Below are 14,206 nucleotides of genomic sequence, written 5' to 3' on the forward strand. Positions count from 1 at the left end.
CAATCATGCGCATCCACATAAAGCTAACCTGACAGCAAAGGGTCTTCATCAGGCGTGAGGAACATAACAGTCCTGGTCTACAAAGGATGGATGCTCTTGAATTTGGATCCTTGGGTTTGTCTTCTGGACCTTGATGACGGGTTCACATGAGATGAGATGCTGAAGCCCTGTTCAAGTTGGTGTTTAGCTGAAATCACAACTGTGTGGCTTCACATGACCGCTAGCTGGAAACTGTCCAAAACTGTCCAAATATAACACGAACACCACTGGGCTACATTAGGACACGTCTCCCACGGCAGCACGACTGTGATGCACGAGCACTGGAAAAGGAACAACGTGACTCGTGACAACGATGAAGAGGGACTGTCGTCTCCTAAGCTAACTTAGCTAAGCTGCTATTGTTAGTATAGAGCTGACTTAGAGCTAACTTACTACTTATTCATACAGCTGTAAATGTTAACGATAGTCATATGCCATCCTTAGCACACACGTGTTTCTGTAAGGTTAATAAGGATTCCTCAGCTACAGGTGTTGTCTAGGCAGGTGCCTTTTTCTTATTTTACTCAGCTGTTTGCTCTTTAAGCTCCACAGTTAATTGTCTGTTGCTACAAGCATATTTTATGCAAGGTTTCATGAACTCTCTATTTTTAGTGAGCATGTCCCTTAAACACTTCTAGCTGAAAACGAATGATGGTTCTATCAGAGCGGCTTCATGCTGATGCCATAAGGTTCATGTTTTACATTTGATTCACATTTGATCAGATTAGTCAAAATACAGCCCTGCTTTAAATTAATCAAAAAGACAGAGACAGGTCCCCATTTTCACGACAACTTTTATTGTGGTTACTTTCAAACGTGTGTTATTTTGCACCGGTACGTTTTACATCAGATTTTATTTATGGGTTGAGGGAATATTACGCACAAACATCAGAAAGCACTAAGGAATACTTTCACTTCAAACTCATTGCTATAGGTTACATATGTTTGGGAAAAGGGAAGAGAGAATGCAAGATCACAAGACAGATAAGCACTCAGCCGCAGACAATCATCATTAATGTCCTCCCAAGAGAGAGAGAGGAAGGAAAAGGCAGGGAAGAATAGAATAGAGGAATAGAAAGAGGAATATATGTGTAGTGAAAGAAGACAGAAAAGATTAAAGTCAGTCCAGGAGATGTTGGTTTGAGATTCCCACGTGGGAAAACAATCTTCTGGTGTTCCGTGAACACCTGACATAATTCCAGAATTGGTGGATGAGTTTGGCGAGTGGGTGAAGCCAAGCCCGTAATCGCTGAGTCGTGAATCTGTTTGTCCGTTTGTGATGCGTCATGTTTGTGTTTGAACTTCTAGTTCTTGTTTTACATACTTTCATCTAAAACACTCAGGTCACCCTCACCTCATGCTGCCTCCCACAACACAACACCAACACTCCACCTGTCCTGGAAGCTGTTTTCTATGTATTCTGCTGCTCATGTCGGTCTGAAAGTACACTGTGTCGCACCTCAATAAAGTTTGATATCTACACACTTGACAATACCTGGAGTTACTTTTGTGTCTCATCATGATTATAGTACAATGCTTTAGAAAAACAAGACATTTTAGTATTAAAATATCCTGCCTCCAGCTGTATAACGGGAAAAGCTTGTCTCCCAAATAGCGCAGCAGTTACAATAAAAAAGTTCTACTGCTTTAGAAATGATGTAAAATTAAACAGCAATGTGTAATAAAGAACACTTTTTAAAATAGCACTAACATCCCTCGTGGGAAATTATTTCACACAATCAGGGAAGGCAGAATTCAGTTTAACAGAATAAATTAATATTTGTACATCAGCAGCAACATAAAGTAAAAAAACACTACCCCAAACATCCATTTTTAACCAAACATAATTTTGGAATGGTTTCACTTTGTGATGAATATGAAGCTGGACATCATATTAATGTTCATCAGTGTTGAGTGTCTTTCAAGTGAATCCATATTACTGTCATTCAGCTATGTAACAGTTAAACAGTCCATAATGAGACAAACCTCTGTGCCGTTACCCGGCTGCTCTTAAGCTAATTGCACCAGTTCTCATACATTCACTACGACCCCCTAAGGCAATAACAGATAACAATCCATTTTATCCTTTGGTGTGTAAAACAACCATTCATTAAAATAGTTTTATTCCTTGACAGCAGTTAATGCACTCTTGTGTGCATTATTTTATGCACACAAGAGTTACTATAATTGGTCATAACAATGGTTTTATTGTCTTTACTGTTTTATTCTTAATTCTATCGATGAAGGTCAGATAATGCCTTGAGATGACCAGGAGTTTCACTTAATAAAGAAAAGCTCATTTGCACTGAGCCTCTTAAAGTTTGCTAGTATTAGTGTTCGTCTTTATTGCGGATGTAATTTCTTTTCGTGGTTTAACTTATGACAAGACTTTGTTCTGCATGTAAGTGTTTAAGCATTTGCTTGGACTATTTTTGCTACATTAATCTTCTTTTCTCAAATAGTGTCAAGAGGCCTCCTCTTGACACTGTAGGCTTTTTCTTCTCATTTTGAGAGGAAGAAGCCTACATCTCGATTTTACAAGCTGGGAAGGATTCGTCCTGCATGACAACAGTGCTGCTGCTGGCAAGGACCATGATGTTGAGCTTCTGCTGCTTATCATGGGTCTCCTGGTACCACTCCCTCATTACATCAGTGTCGTGGGTTGGGATCAGGGTGACCTGACATCGGAGAGCAGGAAAGTTTCTAAGTTTCAGCAATAAAGGTATCTTCAGGCCTTTTTCATCTTGGATGGGAGCATAAATTTTCTCAGATTGAACTCAACTATATTGATGTCAAATAAGCCAATATTAAGCTACAATAGACAAAATATACTGGTTACCAAAGATGCCATCTGCTCCTCTGCTTATTGCAACAGTTCCACATAATTGTACTTATTTATAATATGAATATTTGAAACTTACTTGCACATTGCTGTCCCACTGGGCCTTTCCTTCCAGAAGAGCATCAAGGACAACCCTGCTGGGTTCCTGAGCAGTCAGATCATTGCCACTGATGACATAGTAAGATGAGCGCACACGCTTAAAGAACTCAGCATCGACATTCTTGGCACTGCAGTGATTGGGGATGTACACCAAATCCATATACATGGGAGGACAGTTGGACAAAGACACCCCACTCGTTGCCTTCCCACTGCTAGTACCTGAAAGAGGCCAACATTTTCATTTTTCATAAATGAGCCTACAAGAAAATGAGCGAATTCTACAAAGAGCTTCTGTGATGTAAAAGCTGACCATGAGTAAATTGCACTCACCTGATGAGACATTTTTCACAACTCTTGAAGCAGAGGTATTGGTTGCATTTTTGGCATCTTTCCCTTCTCCACTAGTTTTCTTTGGAGATGAAGTCCTTGCATCCTTCACTTTAGATAGAACAGTCTTCCTGGCCGGTGAGGAAGACTTTTTTGAGAGCTTTTTCTTCTTGGGTTTTTCTCCTTCTGTATTTGTATTGTGAAGGTTTTCCTCAACCTTAAGCACCTCAGGATCCACCATGCAGACATCGTGGTGGCCTGAAGATGGAGCAGAGTCCCTGAGTGCCACTGGAGGAGGATCGGCATGCCTGTAGGTCAGGGTTCTGTCAGTGGGCAGAGTCTCAGAGTCGTCTTCTGAGTCAATGTTAGCATCTGCTGTAATGGAGGGACACTCTTCTGTACCTGGTGGCACATCTGAATCTGTTTGTGAGGGAGCTGATTCACTGATGGATGTGGGTGGGGTCTCCTCACATTGCTTGGCAGAAAGTTTACCTCCAGGGGGTGGGGGTCCATTGCCAGACTTGGCTAAAGGCTTGTCTTCATTCAAGGTGTTGTCTTCATTGATGAAGTACTCTGAAGGGTTAGGGTTGATGAAAGATGGTGATAACTCTGTCTTGGGGTGACGGTATTCACATGAGGTCACTAGGCAAAGGTCAACATCAGTCCTAGATGGAGGAGAAGGCCCCCCAGTAGATTCTGGGTCCCTGGCCCCGCAGGGAGATGTGTAATGACATGGATCAGAGGAGAGAGGTAGATAAGATGGAACTTTGGGGCTCACAGGAGATTGTGCCTGAAGTGTAGAATCTTCACTTTTAAATAGATTAGTCTCCTTGGTTGGAGAAAAGGTCTCCTCTTTTGGAGACGATGGTGAAGCAGCCTTATGAGGTGATGGTGACCCTAAGTTTTGCTGGTTGTCAGGTTTATTATCATTGCGTTCTTCATCAGATGAAATTGGACTGTTGTAGTCTTTGGTCAGTTGACATTCAACCACTGGAGATGGCTCGTTGGAGCTGGGAGAGTGAATGATAGATGATGCTTTTGGGGTAAGTTGGGATTTTTCTGTCTGTTCAGACATGGCATGTGGAATCTCTGCCATTTGACACGGTGTTGTGACAGAAGGAGTGGACTGAGATGCATCTGAGGGGGTTGCAGAAGTGGTCAGGACTGAATCACCGTCGTCAAAAAGAAAAGGCTTCATCACAGTAGTTTGATGTTCAGATGATCCTCTATTCAATCCGCCTGAGGGGCTGTAGTCAACCTCAGTTGGGCCATTCTCTGTAGCATGTGAGCTGCTCCCAGCAGATGGATGCTCTGGGGATTGCTTGCTGAAGTCCAAGGCTAGTGAGTGATCAGGGGATTCCTGACCATACTCTATTGACATGGTGGAATGCTCAGGGGATTTTGGGTCCTGCATCTGTGTTCTGCTTTTTGCCTTTGGTGAGATGTCTGGGGAAATAGACATTGGCCTTGGACTATCCTCCTTTGATGGAGATCCCTCAGCTTCTTGAAAAGTGGTTGGGGTCTGAACGACAGAGACAGACAAAGAGTCATCTACTTCTGTTGAATGAGGAGATCCTACTTCAGCATGAAGGGAAGGAGAGTCAGTGGTGGGTTCTGGCAAAGAGCTGGTGGCCAGGGAAGTGGTGGATGCTGAAGCTAAATGTGAAAATGTATCTTCTGCTACCACTTCCTCTGGAGGGGTTCCTGATTTGTCTGAGGTCGTACCTTCTGAAATGGACATTTTACTCTCTTCTTTGAAAGTGGTGAAAGGATTAGTGTCTGCTTCGTTTTTGCTCAGGACAGATTGGGTGTTTGCCTCAATTTTCTTATCCTCTACGTCAAATGGCGACTTTTCAATTTTTGTTGTGGAATCAGGTTTAAATTGAGACGGGCTTTTTGGAGAGATCACTCTCTCTTCAGGAGAAGAGCTATCTGGTTCTGGCTCATAGAACTCTGGGGTAACCCTTGCCGAGGAGTCCTCTTTATCGCTGGTGATCTCTACAATTACTGGTCCAAGTGACTGGTCTGGTGACACAGGTGGAAGAGCTCCCAGTCTTTCATCCACTGGCGACTGATAGTAAGGTGTGTGACCAGATGACTGAGGAGAGTTTGCTCCTTCCAATGTCTTATCATCTGGATTGATGGATGAATCAACCCCTTCGTTGGTGCACCCTGCCAGAGTGGTGGACAGTTCAACCGGAGCAGCAAATACTGTTGGAGAAGCAGCTCTAATGTGATGATCCACAGATGGAGATCGAACAAGAGGTGAAGTTGTGGAAGTTGACTTTGTTTTAGCTGAGTCTGCATCGTATTTATCACATGACTCTTGAGCTGCAGCAAACCCCTCAGCATTTCCTACAGAAGGGAATTCCTTGCAGACTTTATCTTCTTCTAGTGATGAAGGGGTTGACATTGTGGAAGCGGAGTTGTTGTAGTCACGGCCCTCTGTGGCATCGCTCTGGGAAAGATTTGACCTTGGAGTGTCTTTAACTGGGGACAGATTCTTCTCATCAACCTCTCCAGATGCCAATGTCCCAAACCTGCCAACATCCTGTGAAGGACATCTGTCATTAGTAGGAAACATCTCATCCATTGGAGTAGGCACAGGGGGTGTCTCAATAGTGGACTGCATGTGGCCAGAGGTGGCGCTATAGCCTACAGAGAATTCATCTCTGTTCTGGTGGTCATAGGCGGCTGAGCTCTCACAGCCCATTGGAAGCATTTCATCATGAATGGATGCAGCCGGAGAAACTGGTGAGGACGCTCTGGGTGAGACTGATAAAAGCTTGAGATGCTTATCGATTTCCCTTTCGCTCAACTTCTGACCTATATTTTTATGAGTTACATCATTATTTTCAATGTTGTTTCCTGGTCTGGTGCCATCGTTTCTCTCTTTTTGTTCATCCCCGGGAGTAATTCTGTTTACGTCTGGTTCATATACTTGTTCTCTGTCTCCTTTCTCTTCATAATACCCTCCCTCAGACGCTTCTTCCATGACGGTACCTTCATCTTCAAACTTCTCACTCACGCTGCGATTGAGTTTTGACTTAACGACTTGTTCTTCTGGAGTCGTTCCACATTCACCTTCAGCCTCTGTTGTGGTTATTCCTTCATCCAAGGACTCCAGCGCTTCAGGTGACCCTTTCATTTGTATTGCATCTTCGTGATGAATCAGGACAGCCTCCTCTTCTTCATTTTGTTGCACAGTTGCATCATCCTCCACCAATTCTTCAGCTTTAAGCTCATCAAAGTCCTTGGTGAGATCTTCTGGTGAGGACATCAGAGACCTTATTGCTTTGGGATCTTCTGAAGCAGCAGCTACACTTCCAGCAGGTTTACCACTGTCCACCTTTGTCTCCTTCTTTGTCACCTTTGACTTCCCTGTATCTTTTAATTTTGATGGGATTCCTGAATCATTCTTGGAGTCCTTTTTCAGGGGTTTTGGTTTTGGAGATAGACCCTTTTCCTCACCTGCAGCAAACTTTCTTAGGTCTTTCAAAGTCTTTTTGCCATCTTTCTTTTGGTCTTTCTTGTCTTCCTTCTCCTTCATAGGTGATTCTCTTCTGATATCCCTTTTGAAAACTTTCTTTGCCTCCTCTTTTTTCACTTTTTCATCCTTTTCACCCTCTTGTTTGGGTACATCTTCTTTCTTTGCTACTTCTTTCTTAACCTCCTTCTTCTTTTCTATAGACATTTTGGTCTCCTTTTTGAAAATCTTGTCCTTCTTTTTCTCTGGAATATCATTTTGAGCCGTCTTCATGTCCTTTGCTTTTGAGTCTTTCTCAGTTGCCTTTTCCTTTTTTATTGGGACTTTTTCTTTTTTTTCTGCTTTTTTTGTTTTTTCATGAGATGATTCCACATCTGTCTTAATCTTTTCTGGTGTTTCTTCCTTTGATTCCTTCCTAGTGCTTCTGATTGGTGATGGCTTCGGGGTAGACTTCAGACTCTCTCTGCTGTCAGTTCTGTGTTTCATTTTGGCTTGCTTGACTGTTGGTGTTGATGGTGTAGAGGACATTGCTTTTTGAGTGACAACTGGCTGCTTCAGGAAGTCCAGGTGCTTAATTTTTTCTAAACCTTCAAAGATGTGATGCTGGGTTATATTTCCAGGAAAGAGAACACGCACAACCTTATCTGTATGATTTGCAGGATGCCACACAATGAGTGAGCAGATAGATGTCAAGTTAGAAATAGGGAACTCCGATTCTTTTCCATTTGGCAGCAAAATGGAAGCGGTGTCTTTTTCACTTCCTGTCCATTGCTTCATAAAGTGCTGCATCTCCTTGCTGTTCTTCGACGGGTTGAGCACATACATTTCGAGCTTCCCAACTCCCATTTTCTGAAAGAGTATGATTGGCTCTATAGTGTTTCCAGCAGGTCTTTGCAAAGGCTCTATCCTCAAATTAAGTTTCATCAGTAGGTTCTTCATAACTGCTGCCTCCTCGACGTTGCTCCTCACTCTGTAATTGGTTTCAGGGCTTTCCAAATTTTCTGGAAGATTCACAAAAAGAACACCAATATCTGGAGAAATCATGTTCTTCACCCAGTCACTGTTGGCAGTAGAACCCTGTGACTGTTCTTCCTCGAGCTCTGCCACCTTCCTCTGCAGCATGCTATTGATGCCTGGCAGGTTATCAGCACTAATGTGGGTCAGGAGGATGGAGTCCACCCTATCCAGATGTCTCACCAGCTTCCAGAAGCAGGACTTCCTGTCTGAGCCACCATTAATTAGCATGTTGAAACCATTGACAGCAAAGAGAGCAGAGTCACCGCATCCAGCAGGGAAAATGTAACAGCATGGTTTGGAGAGCTTTAGGAATCCACCTGATGTCGGTGGCTCCAATATGTCAAATGGAGATGGAATCTCTACCGATTCAGATAGATACTCTGTGAACTCTGAGAGTCCCTCCATTTCAGGGAGGATGAGAGAGGAGTTGAGTTTCATATGAATGAAATCCTGCAGGTTGTGTTTGTCCAAGTTGGAGTTCTTCCAGTCACCTTGTTCAGGGCAGGAGAGTGTAAGGTTGGCTTTGTTTGCAGGGTGAATGGTACTAAGCAATTCACCAATCTGTGCATGACATAAATAAATTAGTGAGGAAATAGATAGTCCTTTGGAATTTCAGCTTCACAATGTATGCGCATACAAACCTGAACTTTGTGCCATTTTGAAACAATTATGTGTAGAAAGAAGTGGGACCCCAAGGGAGGGAGTTTACCAAACATATTTAAAGAGTTTTTCAGACAGAAAACATGGAAACTACGGTTTAAGTTTCACTGGTCATATGGATATGCCGGCCCACCTCTTGGTCAGTGAATATGTCAATGAAGTTGAAGAAAGAGAAAGATCCAGACTGAAGTATCAGCTCCCCGGTGTTTTCAGAGCATTGTCCTGCAAGAACCAGAAGCTTGTGTTTGGCAGCATCTGAGATCATCAAGCGAGCCTGGAAACAAGAAGATCTTCTATGAGAGCAGACTTCACTTTGTTTGAAAGTCAATGAACAATTAGTAAATGAAACGTTGAGAAACTTATGTGGCACACTGGAAAGAAGAAAGCCCTTGATTCAAGTATAAAATAGTGACATCTGTACAATATCCCCAGACAAAAATGCAGTGAACCCATTTCAAACTGCTTTGAAACATCTGGCTGCTGCTGTTTTCAATCATTTGGAGCGACCCTTAGACACCCAGGGAATATTGTGTTCCATGACAATGTAGATGGATGGATAGGTAGATACAAATTTAATGGACAAAAATAAAAATAAACTACATTCATTTTAAACACCAAAACTACCAAACAAAAGAGTAGACTCATCATTCACTATGAAAAAAATAAGTTTTTTCCCAGGAGTACCAGGGAAAATGGCATTCCTGGTCCAAATAACATCAATGGCTGCGTCCTGAAACTGTGCTGAACAGTTGGGAGCAGTGTCCTAAATACTGTTCCAAAAATCCATGGACACCGGCTCAGTCCCTCAACTATGGAAACACTTCAGTGTCAAGCCCATCCCTGAGAAAACCAACATAAACCATCTGAACGACCCCAGACCTGTAGCTCTCACGTCCCTGGTAATGAAAGCTATGGAGAGGGTCATTAAACAGCACATCCTCACAGCAACTGACGCTCAGATGGACCCACTTCAGTATGCTTACCGCGCTGCGAGGGGGTGGATGACACCAAAGTATTCATCATAGACACTATACACAAACACCTGGAACAGCCAAACCCACCGGCCAGACTCCTGTTTGCAGATTTCTCCTCTGCATTCATCACATTACAACCTCACATTCTAGCCAATAAACTCACCTCCTGCTTCCGTTTTGACAATCAACTCACCCGGTGGATTCTGGACTTCCTGACCAACCAGTCACAGACAGTTAGAGTCAACAATAAACTCTCCCACCTCTGATACACCTCGACTGACTGCCCTCAGGGCTGCGTGCTCTCACCTCTACTCTTCATCCTCTACACCGATGACTGCAAATGTAGTTTTTCCTCTTTGCACTCTGCCTTTCTTTTGGTGCACCAATCCTGCTTTATGTACCCTCTATAGCCTCTTGGGGACGAGTAAAGTTTTTTTAATTGAATTGAATTGAATTTCTAAAATCATCAGCAGTTTAACAGTAGTTTGATGAGTGGCCAGGAGTACAAGAAAGGTACAGCCAAGACTCAAGACTAAATCGCTTTGTAAATGTGCATTTAATGAAAAGGAGATGAAATACCAGGCCACAAAACATATCAGTGACGTAATAAGAGCACGAGTAGTCCAGCTCATTTTACCTCAGTGCTGACTGCATTGTCTGAAGGGTTGATGAGCACCACTGTCTCCAGGACATTACTTTTGTGGTGAAGAATTCTCTGCCCTGCAAATTGAATGGAAAACACACAACGATTAAATGTAGAGATTCGAAAGGACTAATCCATCATCACTGTGAAGACACCTGTTTTATTGGATAGCAACCTGAATATTTTCTGGTAATAACAATCCATGACATTTATCTGGGATTGAAAATGTGATGTACGTGTATATATATATATATATATATACTGTATACCAAGGGGCGACAGTGTCTCAGCAGTAGAGCAGGTTGTCCAATGTTTCCAAGATGGGCAGTTTGATTCCCGCTCCCGCCCAGCCACCTGCAGTGTGAGATGACAGTGGGAGGTGCCATCCCACCTCCTGAGCACTGCCAAGGCGCCCTTGAGGAAGGCGCCATCCCCCTTTACAAGTTGCTCACATTTATATACATATATATATATGTATATACTGTATGTATATATATTTATATACACATATATATACATTCATGTATATGTATATTTATATGTATATACAGTGTGCCCTCATTCTTTGCTGTTAATAAGTTCCAGGAACCACACAGGATTGAGGAATCCTGGGGGGGGCCAGGAAAAGAGACATGGACCGTCTGAACAGACTCATCCGTAGAGCGGGCTCAGTGGTCGGTCTGAGCCTGGACTCTGTGGAGACAGTTCTGTAGAGCAGAGCCATGTCTTAAATAAGGGCTATCATGAACAACACCAGCCCCCCCCCCCCCCCGCACACCACCTTCTCCCAGCAGAGGAGCACCTTCAGCGGCAGAGTGCTGTCACACAGCACCTCCACAGAGAGGCTGAGGTCCTCCTTCGTGCCCCGTGCCATCAGGGGGTACAATGACTCTCTCAGGAGGAGCGGGGGGGAGGTGGGGAGGTCAACACGCGGTTGAATGGAGGGGAGGAGATGGGATGTCAGCCTGTGCTGCAGTGTAGGGGGGGAAGGTGTAGTGATGTTTTGATATGAGATAGTGATGCCTTACACTGTAAGAAGGGTGTACCTTACCTACCATGTGGGCCTCCTGCTAATTTTTACTTGCACTTTTTAGTTTTATTTGTTATTTTATTTCATTTAATTTTATACTGTTTATATTTTAATGATAATTTAGTATATGTCCTGTTAGTGCTGCATGTGTCTGTTAGTGTAGTGTATGTCTTGTCGTATCTCCTTTGGTGTCGGTGTTTCTTTTTCTCCTGGTGTTTATCCAGTCCCTAATAGGGACTAATAGAGTTAGTTTGTTCCTCCATCCCTCACCTACAGAAGCTCAGGACAGGAACGAGTGATGCTCCAGCTCAGCCTGCAGCTCCCCCTGCTGGTTATCTGTTATGTCTCTGTTTGACTCTGCAGCCAAGTCACACTTTGATGGAACAAAGGGGCGTGTCGGGTTGGATGTCAGTGATCTGCTCGGTTCTTTCATGTCTCAGGTTGAGTGTGTGGAGGTTGGGGTTAAGGTTAGGGTTTGGGGTTAGGTTGGGAATTAGGGTTAAGGTTTGGGGTTAGGTTAGGGATTATGGGTTAGGTTAAGGTTTAGGGTTAGGTTAGGGATTAGGGTTTGGGGTTAGGTTTAGGGTTAGGGATTAGGGCAAGGGGTTAGGGTTAGGGGTTAGAGATAGGGTTAGGGTTCGGGATCGGTTTAGGGGTCAGGGGTTAGGGTTAGGTTTAGGGTTAGGGTTTGGGATAGGGTTAGGGGTCAGGGGTTAGGGTTAGAGGTTTGGTTAGGGATTAGGGGTTAGTTTTAGGGTTAGGGATAAGGGTAAGGGGTTAGGGTTAGGGGTTAGAGATAGGGTTAGGGTTAGGAATGGGGTTAGGGATAGGGTCAGGGGTCAGGGATGAGGGTTAGATGGAGGCAGATGAACAAACGGTTCATCCTCTCATCACGGTGTACCTCTGACATCTGCAGAGAAGCGAGCCGAGTGTCTGGAAACGAACAGCTTCAGCTCCTGGTCCAGGTTACAGTCGATGAGATCAGCGTTCCACGAGCGAATGCCTGTGAGGGACAGGGGGAAGAGTGTGTGAGCAGAAAGGAAAGAGTGAGTGAGTGTGGTGTGTGTTGCTGTGTGTGTGTTGCTGTGTGTGTGTGTGTGTGTGTGTTGCTTCTCTGCTGACTCATTGTTCTGGTGACGCTGGATCAGGAGAGAAAATCGATGTGATGACTTTTCATTTCCTCTGGATCAAAAAGTTAAACAGGAGCAGAAATGATGGAGAACGACACCGAAAGGTTCTGCAGGGTGTGTGTGATGTGAGCAAAACTCTCCAGAACAGCAAACAAACGGGTTTGGGGTTGAATTGTCTCCACAAAAGAAGCAGGTTGAAAACAACAATGCAGTTTATCATGGAGCCCTTAACCCCTAACCCTAACCTAACCCCTAACCTAACCCCTAACCCTAACCCAACCCCTAACCCTAACCCAACCCCTAACCTAACCCAACCCCTAACCCTAACCTAACCCCTAACCCTAACCCAACCCCTAACCTAACCCCTAACCTTACCCCTAACCCTAACCTTACCCTGTCAGCTTCATCAAAACGCACAGCTCAATTTGAAGATCATTCTTCCTCCCTTCCCGTAGAGACGCACTGCGGACCGAGCCACGCCCACCGGCCAACAAGGTACTGAAGGGCTCGAGTGGGACGATGATGATGATGATGATGATGGTTATGATAATGGTGATGATAATGGTGATGATGATGGTGATAGTGATTATATGATGGTGATTATATGATGATGATGGTGATTATATGATGATGATGATGGTGATAGTGATTATATGATGGTGATTATATGATGATGATGGTGATTATATGATGATGATGATGGTGATGGTGATGATAATGGTGACGATGATGATGGTGATGATAATGGTGACGATGATGATGGTGATGATAATGGTGACGATGATGATGGTGATGATAATGGTGACGATGATGATGGTGATGATATGATGATGATGATGGTGTTGATGATGATGATGGTGTTGATGATGGTGGTGATGATGTACAGAAATGATTACGTTATTATAATTGAAAGCAGGATGATTGGTGGCGACACCACCGAAGAAGAGAGGCCTCCTCTGTGGGAACAAAAGCCGGCCGGCTGCGGTATCCACCGCTGCGTGACGAGATTTACCAGTGACGTCTGCCGGGACAGGCCTGCATGCGTGGATGGCACCACCTAACCTTATGGCATTGCAATTTAAAAAAAAAGACGTCGGTGGATGCCCGCCCACCGCTCCTCCCCCCACCCCCCCTAAATAAATGTCCATCGATGTGATTTATGGATTAATGTGATCCGCGTGTGGCATTAGAGGGGAAAAAGGTCATTACCGGGCGATTAGTAAAGGACAGATGATGATGATGATCATCATCTTCATCATTAAATGCTCTATTCGTTCACGCGCAGTGCGTAAAATCCAAAGGTGCGCCTGAACAGAAACATGACACCCCCCTGGTTTGGTCTTCACGCAGTCGTTCAGCCCCGGCAGCCCGCAGCCCCCCCGCCCCGCCCAGCCCCGCTGTTACCTCTCTCGATGTCCGTGATGGCGCAGCGCAACTGCTCGTCCACCGCCACCTCCCCGATCACGACCAGCAGGTAGAATTTGCTGTCGTTGAAGTGCTGCGAGGGGCTGCAGGAGGTCGTCCCCACCCCGGGGCGGCTCTGCTCGCCTGGAAGCCCCGCATGTGAACATTCTGCCAGGGTCGCCATCCTCTCCTCTCTCCGTAGCTCCCGGTAACAGCAGCCTCCGCCCTTCCTTCACCGCAGAGCCCCGGGAGTCCCGGTAGGAGGGGCTCCAGCCTTTTATCCTCTAGACGGTGCGTCTCATCCGGTAACCGGGGGAGGAACGCTGTGGGTTTTTTCGCTCACTCACACCACGACTGACGTCATCGAATCAAACGCCTCTGGAGGTCGCTGAGCCTGACAGCTTCAGTCTCCACATATCCCTCCGCGCTGGACTAACTGCTCCTCAAACACTCCCGTTAAAAATCTGAGGGTTCAGAGTAACGTCCAGATATTTACTTCTGCTTTTTCTACGTAGATGCAGAAATAGTTTGACTCGGAGCCCCCGTCAGAGGCC

General features: G+C 44.7%; 1 protein-coding gene across 1 annotated transcript; it reads right to left on the reverse strand.

Moving 5' to 3' along the window:
• Positions 1 to 818: 818 nt before the first annotated feature.
• Positions 819 to 13,974, reverse strand: map1b (microtubule-associated protein 1B). Its single transcript, XM_068335083.1, has 7 exons — positions 13,653 to 13,974; positions 12,020 to 12,121; positions 10,083 to 10,165; positions 8,605 to 8,745; positions 3,311 to 8,372; positions 2,961 to 3,199; positions 819 to 2,717 (listed from the first exon to the last, which is right to left on the reverse strand). Exons 1-7 carry the CDS (start codon positions 13,834 to 13,836, stop codon positions 2,562 to 2,564), a joined length of 5,967 nt encoding a protein of 1,988 aa, XP_068191184.1. The 5' UTR covers positions 13,837 to 13,974; the 3' UTR covers positions 819 to 2,561.
• Positions 13,975 to 14,206: the final 232 nt, after the last annotated feature.

The sequence above is a fragment of the Antennarius striatus genome, chromosome 15 (genome assembly GCF_040054535.1).
Source record: "Antennarius striatus isolate MH-2024 chromosome 15, ASM4005453v1, whole genome shotgun sequence".
Lineage (NCBI taxonomy): Eukaryota > Metazoa > Chordata > Actinopteri > Lophiiformes > Antennariidae > Antennarius > Antennarius striatus.